Below are 14,231 nucleotides of genomic sequence, written 5' to 3'. Positions count from 1 at the left end.
TAAATGCTTGCATACTGCCCTTTATTCAGAATTTTAGTCAGAAAAAGCTGAACAGATTTCAGAAAGATCAAACTACTTAAAGCCATCATGCAAAACACGTAAAATTTCCACTAACTTCAAAGTCATTTCCATAATCTGGACTGCCTGAACCATTTCCAGTACAGTAATGTTTGCCTGTGAGGACTGTTGCGTGATCAGTTTGTCAACCCTCCATTGTAAACATGCAAACCGATGGCCCAGGACCAACTCTCAGCATAACACTTCCCTACTGCGTCCCTCTGACTGTGTCAGAATTGATTCTCACTGACGAGAGCCCATTTAAAACCATTTCATCCAGCAATATGGTGGCTAATTTGTGTGGTGCGCATGAATAATATATGCGAAAGAATCCATCTAGGATCCTTCAAAACATCTGCCGTTTATGTAAGTGTCAAATGCCTGAGCTGGACTGAGTGTGTGTTTGTGAGCTTTACTGTGTGCCGTGGGGAGTAAGAGTGACTTGCAATTTAGTGGGATTTCTTATCAGTTTGTATGTCTTTTGTCCCTGATTGTGAAATTGCAAGATTTTTGGAGAGCTTATGTAACAAATGAAAAAACGAGAAACTGACGAGTAAAAATTAAAAGGACTATTTTATCAAAGACTAAAAAAAAACTTCACTCCCAGTCCACAGACTTCCTTTACTGAGCTTTGAGCTTCCAACTGCATCAGTGTCTCGTGTGTCTGATAACTAGTTTAGTGCACTGGAGCATGTTCAGTTTGATATTCTGTTTTCAAAACCCTGACCATACAAGAAAAACCGCATAACTGCTCCGTGTCTTCTCCAAACACTCGAAAACTGAATGTTACCAGTTACAGAAAGTTGCTACAACTGCACGCTGAATAATGTATCCCACACTCCACAACGTCTGGCCATAAACTCCACAGGGTTAAATTATTCAGAGGCATCAGCAAGCTTTGCAATCAATACTGAATTAGAAATCAAAGTCTATCTAGGGATTTCGCACCATCGCCGATTCTGTCAAGTTCAGTGGAGGCCCGTACAGTGTACAGTAGGAGTGCCTGTGTCCACAGGGTTGTATTTGCCCAGGACAAAAGAGGACAAACCTGCATTGTTGTGTGAGCAAAAGTTGGCTGACATTCACTAAAACTGAAAGTTCAGAGGGGAGTTGTTTAACAAAGCTGCCAAGGAAATGACTTCCACTCTTAGAATGAGCGTTTTATTCTGATGGAGTCTTTTTAACTGATGGACTCGAGCACAATGTGGATTGCTGGCTTGCGCCGCCAGCGGAATAATTTGTTTTAAAGAGGACTTGAAATAAATCTAAAAAGATTTTTCCCCAACGTACGTGTACAGCATTGTCTCAGTTATATAAAAAAAGAGAAAAAGATGAATGTTAGCTTTGGCACAAATTTAAAACCTTATGTGACTGAATACCTTTCTCCATCCCTCACTGCTTCCTGCCCATTATCATTATTTCAGTTCCGTCTCCTTTTAAGAGAAGGATCTATTATTGGCTTTTGTTCAAAAATACCTCTTCTTATAGTCCATCTCGATGGATCAAGTTTGTGTGTCAAGGGTCAAATTTTTCTGCAGATCATTTCATTCACACAGACACTTCTGTCAACACCTGCCTCATGACCCCATTTCCAGTTATTTCTCTTCACCTGCATCAGCAGCTATAGCACACAAAGCCTTAAAAGTTCTCCCCTCCCCCTCACTCACCGAAAACTTATCAGGGTAATTTAATATCAGAGAAAATATGTTTACATATTTTTCACTTTTCCAACAGTAAAAGAGTCCAGGCAGGAGGCCAAATACACTAATCAGACAGATACTGGGGGTAATGAACTAAATGGGAAATTTACACATGAGTGAAGACCTTGTAAAAGGCCCAAAATGTAGTTTAGTTTTAATAACACTGCAAACATGGGTATTTCAAGAGGGCTGTGGGGGTTGAAAGGCTACATAGATGAATTTACATTCATACAATCCATCACCACGATCAACATCATCATCTGTGGTAAGAAGAACCCTGTTTGCTGGAGTGAAACGGCACTCTCTCAGCGTTAGACATAGATGACATTGACAAATGGGACCGCAGATTGGAAAATGAGACAAAAGGAAAAACATTAAATAAAACCCATTTCTTCTTTTTTTCCCCCGTTTCTTTTTTTTTGAAGGGGTGGAAATGAGGAGAAAAGGGTGGGGCTGTCAGCAGAAGATGTAGAGAGATGGAGCGCTACAATCCAATACGAGGGCAGAGCTGTGCAGCAATCTGACTTCGGGGAAACAATTTCATCTTGCCAGACATCCCATCGGCGGTTGTGTCGAAAAACCTACGGGGGAGGGCCATCCTGCTTCTGCTCCGTTTTGGGCGATATCAAAAGCTATGCTTCAACTTCAGAGTAATCACTTGGAAAATGGAACAATATGCAAGAATAGTGAGCCATTCTCCTTCACTCTATTTAGTAATTTGGAAGAAAATTGCTGGGGTTTCTGCCTGCCTCTGTTGGCCATGCTCATGGAACCTACATGTCTGCCTGCATGAGGCCTCATTTAAGTCATGCCATACTTGCGTTTAAGGACACAGTTGAGGAGAATAACAACAACTCCCGAAGTGCCTCGCCGCAGCGTGCAAGTGAGCACAGTGTTTTGCGCGCTGCCAGTGTGTAAATCAGCACTTTGAGTCGTTATTGTGCTAATTTCTCACACCTGCCCCTGGGAAGCTTTTTGATTAGCAGCTTCACAGCTGTTGCTCCACTTGCAGCGATTTATCTCCATAAATGATTGCTGATAAATTCTCCTGAGACTGATGCTGAGTGCCTCTGAGATATAAATGCGAGACTTAAAGAGCCAGGCTGTGAGTTGATATGGTTGGTTATATTTGTTCATATTGTGCTCATTAGTGATGGTAGGCAAAGTTTGATGGCAGGTCCTGCTTTTGAAGACATTTTGGAACAAATAGGCTGTGACATTTAAAATGTGGCATTTACCGGACCGAGTTTTAGAGTGAATCTCTCAATCAAACATCCAATTCCATCCTAAAAGGTACAGGATTGGGAAATCGGATAAGTGGTCAGACGCGCCCTGGAATGCATTTGTGGGCAGTGATCGGAACAATTTACAAAATCCCCCCCCCCCAAAAAAAATGTAGCACCTACTATCTGGTACGATCCAGTTATTTTAGAATAAAGTTTAAAGGAATTGGTTTGATTACTTGTTCCTTCTTTTTTTTTTTTATATATATATTCTTCATACCAAATAACATAAAAAAGAAGAAAATAATCCTATTTAAAAGTCCTCTCTCGTAACTTTTGCCAGCACAACATAAAACCCCATTATTTCCAAAAGGCTATTATGGGTGGAAAGGGACACAGTTGTTTATGCTATTAAGGCTCCAGTGTAGTTTGTCTTCCAGCTTACAACTCCAATTTCAAAACAAAGTTGTGAAATGTAAATAAAACACAAATGCAATGTTTAAACTGAGAAAATATACTATTTTCAGATAAATAAATAAACAAATAAATAAATAAATAAGGCCATTTTGGATTTAACAGCAGCAACACATCCCAAAAAAGCTGGGACAGGGCCATGTTTACCAGTGTGTAACAGCCACTTTTCTTTCAACAACAGTCTGGGAACTGAGGAGACCAGCTGCTGGACTTTTAGCAGAGGAATATTGTCCCATTCTTGTCCGTCTGATTATTCTTGCTCTAGCAGCTCAACAGTCCTTGGCCTTATTTGCCATGTTGCTCATTTCATAATGTGCCAAATGTTTTCAGATGGTGAAAGGTCTGGATCGCAGCCAGGCCACATTAGCATCTGGACTCTTCTACTATGAAGCCATGCTGTTATCATAGCTTCAGTGTGCAGTCAAGCATGTTCTGGGTGAAATATGCAGGACCTTCCCTACAAACTTGATATGAGCATATGTTGCTCTAAAACCTGTATACACCTTTAAGCACGGATGGTGCCGAGCTGCCAATTTCACAGGCACGATAAAAGTGCTGATAAAAAGCTGGACGGTCCCTCTGCTCTTCAGTGCAGAGGGCGAAGCATGTTTACAAAATAAATTTGAAATTTGGATTTGTCCAGGTCCATTTTAACCCTGGAGAACCCATGGGTTCAGATCCGACCCCATTGGTTCTCCAGGGTTAAATAGGTTTGGGTCAGAGAAGAAGGCAGTGTTTCTAGACCATGTTCATATATAGCGTCATCTTTGGATCACTGAGACTGAACTTGATTGATTTCTGGAAGTGCTTCTAAGCCCATGTGATGATTTCCATGACAAAGCCCCACCTGTTTTTAAATGCAGTGTTGCCCAAAGACCTGAAGCTCACGAGCATCCAACATTTCCATCCCTGTCCCTTACACACAGACTTGTCCAGATTCTTTGAATCATTTGGTGAGATTATATACTGAAGAGGATGAGCTATTCAAAGTTTTCAAACTTTTACATTGAGGGACATTATTGTGAAATTGTTCCACGTGTTTATAGATGCAGTTTTTTGGAGTCTGCTGTACATCTTTACTTCTGTGAAACTCTAACAAGCTCTTTTGTTTATGTCCAGTCGTGTTACCTGAAATCGTGTTACTACCCAAAATTTGCAGTTCATTCCTTTATGCTTTTATTTACATTTTTCCCAACTTCCCAACATTTGGAATAGGAACTGTAGACACTGTGCATCCACCTCAATGTATCTGACCCTTTCCTCATGAATGAATCATCTGCATGTTCAACCATGTCAGAGCCATCTGACCTAAACACTGCAATGCAATAATAAAAATGTAATAATATTGATATGTATAATATCAATAACACATAAATCTATATTATCATACCAAGTAAAGTTTCTCAACTAGTACTAAACCCAAGTATAGGAGATGGAAGTGGATGTAAGATCCGGTGTTGTTGCCCTGGGGAGGGTACGCAAAAGGCAGAATGCATCAATAAACTGCTTATTCTTTCATTCAATCTAGCAGCTTTTGGAACAGTTGAGAAGACACAGATTAATGCCCAAGAGTTCGCTAATGTCAAATCAATTTTAATTTAGAAGTAGCCTTAAGTCATGTCTGTTGAAGCAGCCTGCAAGCTTAAAGAGATACCCTCAATATGGCTTCAAAGCTTGTAAGATGATTTTAAGAACTGCCTGCATTCTTTAGTAGATAAGTACTCAGTGTACTATGGTGACTATGTACAAAGAAATCAAACTAAGGTGACACTTTGCTCAGAGCTGGATTGTGTGGGCTGAAAGAATTTCCATCAATAACCACTTTTCCTCTGTTTGACTGTAGATTTTACACAAAGCCTGAAAAGAGATGGTACGAATTTCAGATGACCTTATTGAGCCATTAAGGTGAAATATTGAAAAACGTCCTGCAGTTACGATGTCCCACAGATCTTTTCATTTGCATTGTAAGATTAACTATTTGTCGGCTTTGCAAACAGGAGTCTTGAAACTTGAAAAGAAACCATAACACAGGGTTTTAAATCTGGGAATTAAAAAAAAAATGTATATACAACATCAGGAAGAAAACCAAAGCACTCACACTGCAATGCGGGCATGAGAATAGATAATAAAAGTAAAGCCGTACTAAAGGTTAGGAAACATATGTTGATAACCCTTCAAAAAAAAAACCATCCAGATAAGCTTCCCCTCTTGAGAAAAACGTGTAGTCCACCAATATCTTATTTGCCTTTTTACAACCGAGGTGTCTGGCCTTGGGCCCTTGTGGTAAATGGCTGCATGAGCTCATGTCTGACCTGCTTGAGAGGTTTAGCAGTTCGTGCTTGTCGGCGACCGTGGACTTGTCCTCCAGCTCCCACATTAGTACATTGATAAGATGGGAGTTTTTGATGACGATGGGCACCTCCTCAAACATTTGTTCAAAGCCAATGTTGGCCTTCTTCAAGCTAAAGGGAGACAGAGAAAGAAGAAAAGAGGGGAGGGGAGACAGGAGGTAAAGGTGAAATCACATTTCTTCACATTTCTCACATGGATTTCGACCATCTTTCTACTTTAAACTCACTCGAAGTGTGATGGACCCAATGATGTGGCTGAAAATTAATGATACCAAAAAAAGTGGTGGGTGTTTAAACATCTCATATGATTTCTAAGGGAACCCTGATGGACTTCAGTGCCTGGCCCCGTGTGATAACCACTGTTCTTTTTGTTGTGCTGAATCACAGTCACAGGTTTATACTAACTACAGGAATTTTTTTTCTATTAGAAACATTAAGTTGTTTTAAAGGGACAGCTACCTTGACACAAAAGAGAGTGAATCAGAGTGGAAAATAAACAACTGTTAAACAAACCTGGTCTTAGCTGATCTATAGCAATTGCGAATACATTTTTAAGTGAACAGACGGTGGTTTGGGGTTAATAGTTGCTCTGCTGGGACTCATTTGCATTCAAGTGTTGAAATCAGTTTTTCTAGTCTGTTCCTCTGCTACTCCAAATTTTCGTGTTCGTTAGCATGCGTTTCTCCATATTAAAACAAAAGCTGCATTTCAGTATTGTGCAATATTGAAAAATATTATAATGCATGTTACACGCTGACATGTAAAAAATGCTGTCATTGATTCAGCAGTTCATATTGCCTCCCAATAGCAATGTTAGCCACAGTAACCAGTATGAACTTTGCGGGAGGGCTATTATGCCAAGCACACAAGGCACTGACTAATTCCTGATCAACTCCTCGGGAGCTGAAAGCCGCACCTCTCTCTCCCTTTTTCTAACAGGGGTCTGTTAACACAAAATGGAACTTCAATCTTTGCTTAATGTCTCACATAAATCTAATAACCCTGACTGACTGCCTCGGCTCAGCCTGTCACTCGCGCACAGTGGACGGGCTACAAACTAATGTCTGTATGTGTCTAATGTTGCCTTGTTAGATGCATTGTGCTTGTTATGAGATCAATACACTCACTGCATTAATCTGCCGTGTGCAATGTACCAGAAACAGAGATGTTTGGGCTGTATAATTCGTGTCTGTGTGATAAATAGGGATGTGGAGCGTCACTGATTTTAAGTTATTCTGAAAGATATTGTTTTATATTCTAAGTAGAGCAGCACCTCAAGCAAACTTTAAGAGGAGACTCAGAGGCAAAAGCAAGACGACAATGGTGCCCCGGGCTCCGAGTCAGTATGGGTAACAGCAGTCTATAAGGAAATCCATAATGATATAAACACTGTTTGCTAAAGATTTGGCACAATTATCAATCTAGAGGGCTTTAAAACATTTCCTGCATTCGATGACCTTTTCAAATGCCGCCAGATTGATATAAAAAGGTGGCTATGAGGAAACGCTGGACAGAGCCAAAAGGTTGACTCCACAGGCAGACTAATTTGAAGCTTCAGATTTTGCGTTGAAGTGGACGCTATTGACCACTGCCTTCATAGCCCGACAGACTTGGAGGGCAGTTCAAAGGGATGAGCCTATTCAACAGTCATCTATCCTTGCCTTTCATTTCAAAAAAAGGTGCACAATATATGCAAGCTTATGCAACATCAAATACAGCAACATGAAAGAGGCTGATTTTTTACTGCACATTGTAGCAGAGGGGAAAAATGAAACACTTTTGAAGTTTTGCATCTTTGGAGGAGGGAAAATGTTATTGATATTCAGATTTCTAGTCTATTTTGGAAATAATAGGATAGAGACGAGATTGTTGTAATGGGGCGATATTGTCCTTTCCTGCCCTGAGCTGCCCTCTTTCAATCACGGACTTATTGGGAACACTGATAGCTACAGATTGGGGCTATAATAAATCATAGGAACTAATGAAAAGCTGCAGAAATGAGAAGGATCCTGACTCTGGGCCAAACACAGTGGGTCAATAACAGAGTGGCTGGCAGACGCACACAGGTGGCGAAATACAGAGGAAATTGGGAGAGAGGGAAATGAAATGATGCAGTTAAATTGCCGTACTGCCTGCAAATACGCTTGCTTTTAGTGGATTTCAAAGTGTATATCTAAAGATTTTTAATGGACAGCCTGCGGTGTTTCTCCACTGGGCCGTTACGCTCGCATTTGTCCGAGCGTTTGCGCCCTCGTGCGTTTCTGCATGTGGGAGCTGGTGCACCGGCACCACCCTGAACTGCCAGGAAAATAGTCCCCCTCATTACAGACGTTTTTAGCAGCAATTTAAAGGCAATTACGATAAGCCTTGGGGTCAGAAAAAGTGTAAACATGGTACATTTGTTTGACGGGCAAGGGCGAGATGATAAATCATCATCATCAGCATCCATCTTCAACTGCTACTAAATACCTCCCCTGAGGATGCAAAGGCCATATTTGCATCCATTGAATAAACAGAATTGGAACTGTGAAAAAAAACCCCACTAATAATGATAATAATAATAATAATAATAATAATTCTCAATTCCTATAAGCAATAGCAGCTCATGTGTATACATATAGTTATCTGTGAATATCTGCATTTCTGTGTGGGCATGGTCAACAAAGTAAAAGTAGTAGCATGAGTAGTATCCCGCTGTGTGTTCTGGTCCTGAATTACTCACCCCTCAGGTGTGAAATCTTTCTCTTTGCAGATCTCCATGAGTTTTGGGGTAAGCCTGTAGGCTTTGAGAGACAGGGAGCCTTGAGCCGTCTTTATAGGATCTAGAATGAGACAGAGGTGAGAGCTTGATTTTAAAAAAAGAAGAAAAAAACCTGCAATAACCATCTTAAATCATATGGGTTGCAGAAAACAAACTCATGGTTTTCATTTTGCCCATTTCAAATAAATAAATAAATACAACAATGCAATTTTGGACTCATTTTGGAAGTTTCACGACAGCTCTATTTATTGAACACAGTTTTGACATAGATTGCTTTCACGACTCATATTGTTATATGTGAAATCCTGAGTGAGAGAGGGATTGTTTTTTCTTTTTGATTTTCTTTCCCCCTTAAAGACGTGAAAAGTATTCACCCTGAATACAGTGATAAAACAGGGATGTTTCAAAATGTACAACACGGACTAGGATGATATCCAATTTTTCAGCACTGAGAATCATAAAACCCTTAAATTTTACAATTTTCATAAATGAAAAAGCCTAATGATTAATTTTCAGAGAACTGACAGGCTTGCCTTGCTATTAAGCCAAAGCCAAAGTTAAGCACTATATTTGCAAAAGCAACTTAGCATGACATGTCAACAATAATAATTAGCTTCCTTTCCATGCACGGAAAAGAGTGGTGTGTCTCTGCACTGTGACCGCCATCATCATAGGCCACAGTAGCTTAATCATAATGCACAGTTTCCAGCAGACTCCTTTTTACACCTCTCTAAAGAAAAGCCACAGTTTACAGATTAATACAGTCAAACTGAGCCAAAAACGTGCATGTCCCCAAAGTGAAAATATGAGGAACAAAAAGATCCTGTTAAAAGGGTCTCATCTGCAGATAAGCCATTATAACAATGACTCAGGGAATTTTCAGATTCCGTCAGTATGTCCTCTCCCCAATTTTCGGGATGGAAAACTCTATTCTTGTACTGGCATACAAAGTAGGAAAAAGAAGAGCACTTACAAAATTGCTTCTGTTATAAAAATCAATTCAACACACTAAAATAAAGTAAAAGCAGCAAATAAGAAAAAACAAAGTTCACTTCCTGTTCAGATTACCTGCAGAAAATGGGTCTTAACTACATCCACCTTTTTACCTACAACTTAGCTAGTTCAGTTCATGTGGTCATCTCCACTGAGAGTGGTTGCTAATAGCAACAGTTCACCAAAGATAACCATCCTATACTTGGAGGAAGCCTGATGGCTTAATTAACATTTTGCATGATCAAGCCTGAAGCCCCAGGAGCCTCGTGAATTTGGACACGGAACCTTTATCTTTTCCTTCCCACAGACACTAATCTGTGCCAAGTGGTACACACATGATTTTATACATCAGTTCTGTTGGTCAATATGCAGTAAACTGTTAGACTTTTGTCTTTATTTTTGCAAATACACAGAAGGAAACTGCACAGAGCTGCTGCTGCTTAGCTCTGCGTTGGTCCATCTTAACCTCTTCAATTTTTCACCTCAAATAAGACAGTCACTGCACTGAACACATTCAAACAACTGGTTTAACAACCAGCTTTAACTCTGTGCTGTCACTGGACAGAAGCCATTAACGCCGCCAGTTGGCCACGGGATTGATTCCTTAATCGACGTAAAATGAACGGTGAGCTAATGAAAAACAGAACCAAAAAAAAAAAAAAAAAAAAAAAGGAAATCAATTTTCTTTCCCTTTGACTTTAAACGGAGATATAATGTCAATTCCTTTGAGGCACTGTGATCTGTTAAGCGCTGCATTATTGACTGACATAACAGCGCACTCCTTTGGAATGAGAGGACGCTCACTGCTTGGCTAAATGGCTTTCTGGGATGACTGGATCAGAGGGTTGCATGTTTAAAATGGTCAAATTTAATCTTTGTCAATACTGAGTGTCTACAATCTAAAAACAATACAACCCAGGAGTAATGCTAAAGAGACAGAACAGGGCAGGGAGAGCTCCTCGGCAGTCAGCATTACTTAAACCTTGAAATTCAAAGTTGTTTTCATTAGCAATTTCCCTGCACAGAATACATTTATTTTCCTAAATCTGAGATTTTTTTTAAACTACAGTCCTCTTTATTGTCTGACTCTAGACTTGAAGTAACTGGATAAACTGTGAACGGTTTTAATGAAAGACTGCTTTAAATTCAGTGAGCTTGTGAGTCTTTTTGTGTCACCCTGGCTTTACTTTTATTTTTCGGTTCATAAACCTGAGGGAGAAAAACAAAATGAGCAATACAGAGAGGAAATACTTTCTTGACACAGTGTGGCATACTGACAGTGTCTATATTTGATTCCTCAGCTTAGAAAAGTTTAATGTGTTGGTCCATGTCCTCTGTAATGTCTAGGGTCCACACACCAACACCCCTGCCTTTGCCTACTGCCCAGCTCAATCTGCAGCTCACACCAACGCCTGCCTCTGCAGAAGGTGGGCCCACAGGGTAGCAGATCCATGCTAGTTTTCAGGCCTCATGGAGGCAGGCCTGGCCATCAGATGCTCGCTGGTGAGGTTAATCACCTCTAAACAATCGGTTTCTTTAGAATTTTCCAAATTGCTCGCTGTCCGGTCCCACCTCTGTGACAAAGGCCTTGGACAACACACTTCCCAGGATCACACGGACGCACAAATGACACGCCCTGGCAATTTGTCAAGGGCATGTCAAAAGGAGTCCGTTGAGGTGGTTCGGACATCTGGTTTGGATGACGACTGGGCACGCCTGACTGGGCGTACAACCCAGTGTAAACCCAGAACCTGCTCAAGTGACTGGATTTCTTATCAAGCCTGGGAATGCCTTGGGATCCCCCAGGAGAAACTGGGGAACATGGCTGGGGAGAAAGATTTCTTGAATACGCTGCTTAACCTGCTGCATCCACAGCCTGACTTCAGATAAGTGGAAAATAATGGATGGATGGATAAAAGAAAACAGCAGCACTCTGACAGGAACGACAAAACGATCGCAATTATCATCCATTTCATTGTCCACTTATCCATGTAATGTATTAATATGCTCCCTCTGAACTTGGTGTGGCAATAAAATTCCATTTATTTAGACACTAAGAAGTTAACACTTCACTAAGTAGTGACAGGTTTTCATTTTCTGTCATGTTTTGCTGTCATTTAAATCCTTACACCATCTGGGGTGGTTCAGCATTTCCGGGGAGCTTTTAAAGGCTTTTAGTGTGAAGCAGGTGAACCCACATAATGCCTGTTGGTCTCATGTTAGCAGCTACAGGCTACATAGTTAATCCAGTCTTCTGCGAGCCCGCCTTTCCCTCACAAGAGTTCCAGACCACGGCATCAACAGAATTTATTGTAAGGTCAAAAGCCAAAAGTCATCTCCATCTAAATCTGTACTATTGCAGATGTGCACAAAAATAAAAACTCTCTATAAATAATCGTCAGTCTCCTTGATGATATAGACTTGATGACAATGCAGAACTTGCAGAAATCCATCTTGAAACAAAAATCTAATTCCAGGCACATGACGCTTAGAATTAGATTGTTTTTTAAACATCTGTGCTTACCTCCACTAATCTGTTCCTACATCTGTCAGACTGATTTATTGCTGAGTTTCTAAAAGTGCACCGCAGCAAAATATCTTAAGACTTCTCAGTGGCAGTCCTATTCTTGGATACCTATTGATTAAAGAGACTAAATTTGACATGTGGTTGTTTAATCATGGCAGAAACCTGAGTGACAATGAAGCATAAATGACTGTAATCAACTCTCTTGTAGAGGCACCATTTTGGTGCAAGAGAAAGAAAACAGATAACGACCATGTTTACTGAAACTAAGCAAGCTTTTCTGCTTTCAGGCCTAGGGTGAGTGTTTTGATGTTGCTGTGTTTACTTTATTTCATGAGGACTCAGCAGTACTTTGTGGGGCCAACTTTACTAGAATGACTTTCCACCAGCATGAGTCTCTTTCAGTACTGGTGCCCTGTGAAAGGTTTGAATGGCTTTAGGACATGTGACAAATACAGCAGTGGATCCCTTCTCTCCTTTTGGCTTGATATCACATTATCAATACAACTTTTTTTTTTAATGTAACAGCAACAGACAGTCCAAGATTTACACCTTTATTGTGGCTCTTAAAAACACACACAACATAAACTTGAAGGGGACCTATTATGCAAATTTCCAATTATTTTAATTCTTGAACCCCACTAGGGCAGCTTTACATTATTAAAGGTTCAAAATAATTTGGCTTATCCACTGTGCGAAATAAGCCATTTCAGCTTCCATTCCCCTACTTTAAGGCAGATTTCTTCTCGTGGGGGCTTTTATACTCAGTCACAGCTGTGGACCTGACACATTAGAGATACCCACTCTCACTGACATCATACGGAGCAAAAGGAAACAAAATATCAGAGATCAAGTGCTTTGAACAGTCTGAACTTTAGGCTCAGCTGCTCTTATTCTTTAAATGTTTATGCAAATTTAATATGAGCATCCACCGCCAGTGCAAGTATGAAAGAATATAAGAAAAAGTATAATAAGTAAATTATACTTAAATTGATGAATTCTTAATTTAACATCTATACCATGAATCTTTTTTATTTATATTCAAATTCTTTGTAATGTTCTGTCTGTTCATCTATAGTAAAATATATTTGATGTTTTGCCAATTTCTGGTCTTAACTTGCAAACAAAAGTAAACAAAATGATTTAAAAAAAAAAAAAAAACTGTCTTTACGCCGTGTTCTGTACAGGACTACTCACCATATATGAGTACTACTGACTCCTCAATGGCGTGCTGGTAGCTGAACTGAGAGTCGAGCAGCGCTCGGCTGACAAAGGAGCCATAGTAGGTGGACTGGTACCAGCCCACATGCAGATGGTCAATGTTGACGTGACGCAGAGAACGCATCATCTCCATCTGGTACTGGACTAGAGGCAGAGGAAGAGGAAGAAATAGAGAGGAAGGGAGGGGAAAGTCAGGGAAATGGGACAAAGAAGAAGGGGAAAAAAAATCAGTTCACTGAAATCAGCTTCTTTTTTTTGAAACTGTGAATATCTGTTCTCCATCTGGAACTCTACATGGTGTATGAACAAGGGGAGGGAGTAATGGGAGAGAGGAGATGTGAGAAAAATGATAAATATGGTGAAGAAAAAGAGCAACCAGGATGTGAAGGACGAATGCAATGAAACTGAGGAAAAACAAAAGCTTCATCTTCTGTTATCAAGTGGCTGTGGTGGAGATTTCTAAAACAAACATCAGCTGGGTTCACCAGTCAGCCTTTCATTACTTATGTCAGTTAATACCGTATTTTCACAACCATAAGGCTCACTTAAAAGTCTTAGATTTTCTTCAAAAAGTGCGGCGCGCCCTATAGCGCAGTGCGCCCTGTGTGTTGTAAGGAGGACGTAGTAGAGAACACCATGAGAACGCTAAAGGGTGAAGTGTGTGTGTTGACTTTATTGCACATACCTGTATAAAAGAACAGGTATGTGCGTTATGCAGGACATCGTTGTTTTAACAACCCTGAAAATGGCAAAGAGACACGCTTACGAAGCACAGTTTAAACTGAAGGCCATCAGCTACGCGGAGGAACATGGAAATCGAGCAGCGGCGAGAGAATTTAAGATTAATGAATCGATGGTTCGCAAGTGGAGGAAGCTGGAAAACAAGCTCCGGCAGGTCAAGAAGACGCAGCTGAGTTTCCGCGGACA

The 14,231-nt window shown here is 40.4% G+C and overlaps 1 protein-coding gene across 1 annotated transcript in view; it reads right to left on the bottom strand.

The window, feature by feature from the left end:
• LOC147318683 (eukaryotic translation initiation factor 3 subunit H) overlaps positions 1-14,231 on the bottom strand; it is a 60,532-nt gene that overhangs the window by 9,236 nt on the left and 37,065 nt on the right. The window contains exons 3-5 of the mRNA XM_086310754.1: positions 13,281-13,448; positions 8,528-8,627; positions 5,767-5,916 (exon numbers count right to left, since the gene is read on the bottom strand). Coding sequence (XP_086166880.1) covers positions 5,767-5,916; positions 8,528-8,627; positions 13,281-13,448 — 418 coding nt within the window. The remainder of the gene's footprint in view (positions 1-5,766; positions 5,917-8,527; positions 8,628-13,280; positions 13,449-14,231) is intronic.

This window comes from Aulonocara sp. 'chitande type north' Nkhata Bay, linkage group LG11, assembly GCF_057382095.1.
Source record: "Aulonocara sp. 'chitande type north' Nkhata Bay isolate Kocher_YH1m ecotype deep benthic linkage group LG11, A_spYH_male_GT1.1, whole genome shotgun sequence".
Taxonomy (NCBI): Eukaryota; Metazoa; Chordata; class Actinopteri; order Cichliformes; family Cichlidae; genus Aulonocara; species Aulonocara sp. 'chitande type north' Nkhata Bay.
Note: the sequence above shows the minus strand (reverse complement) of the source record. Positions and strands in the feature narration are given on the sequence as shown.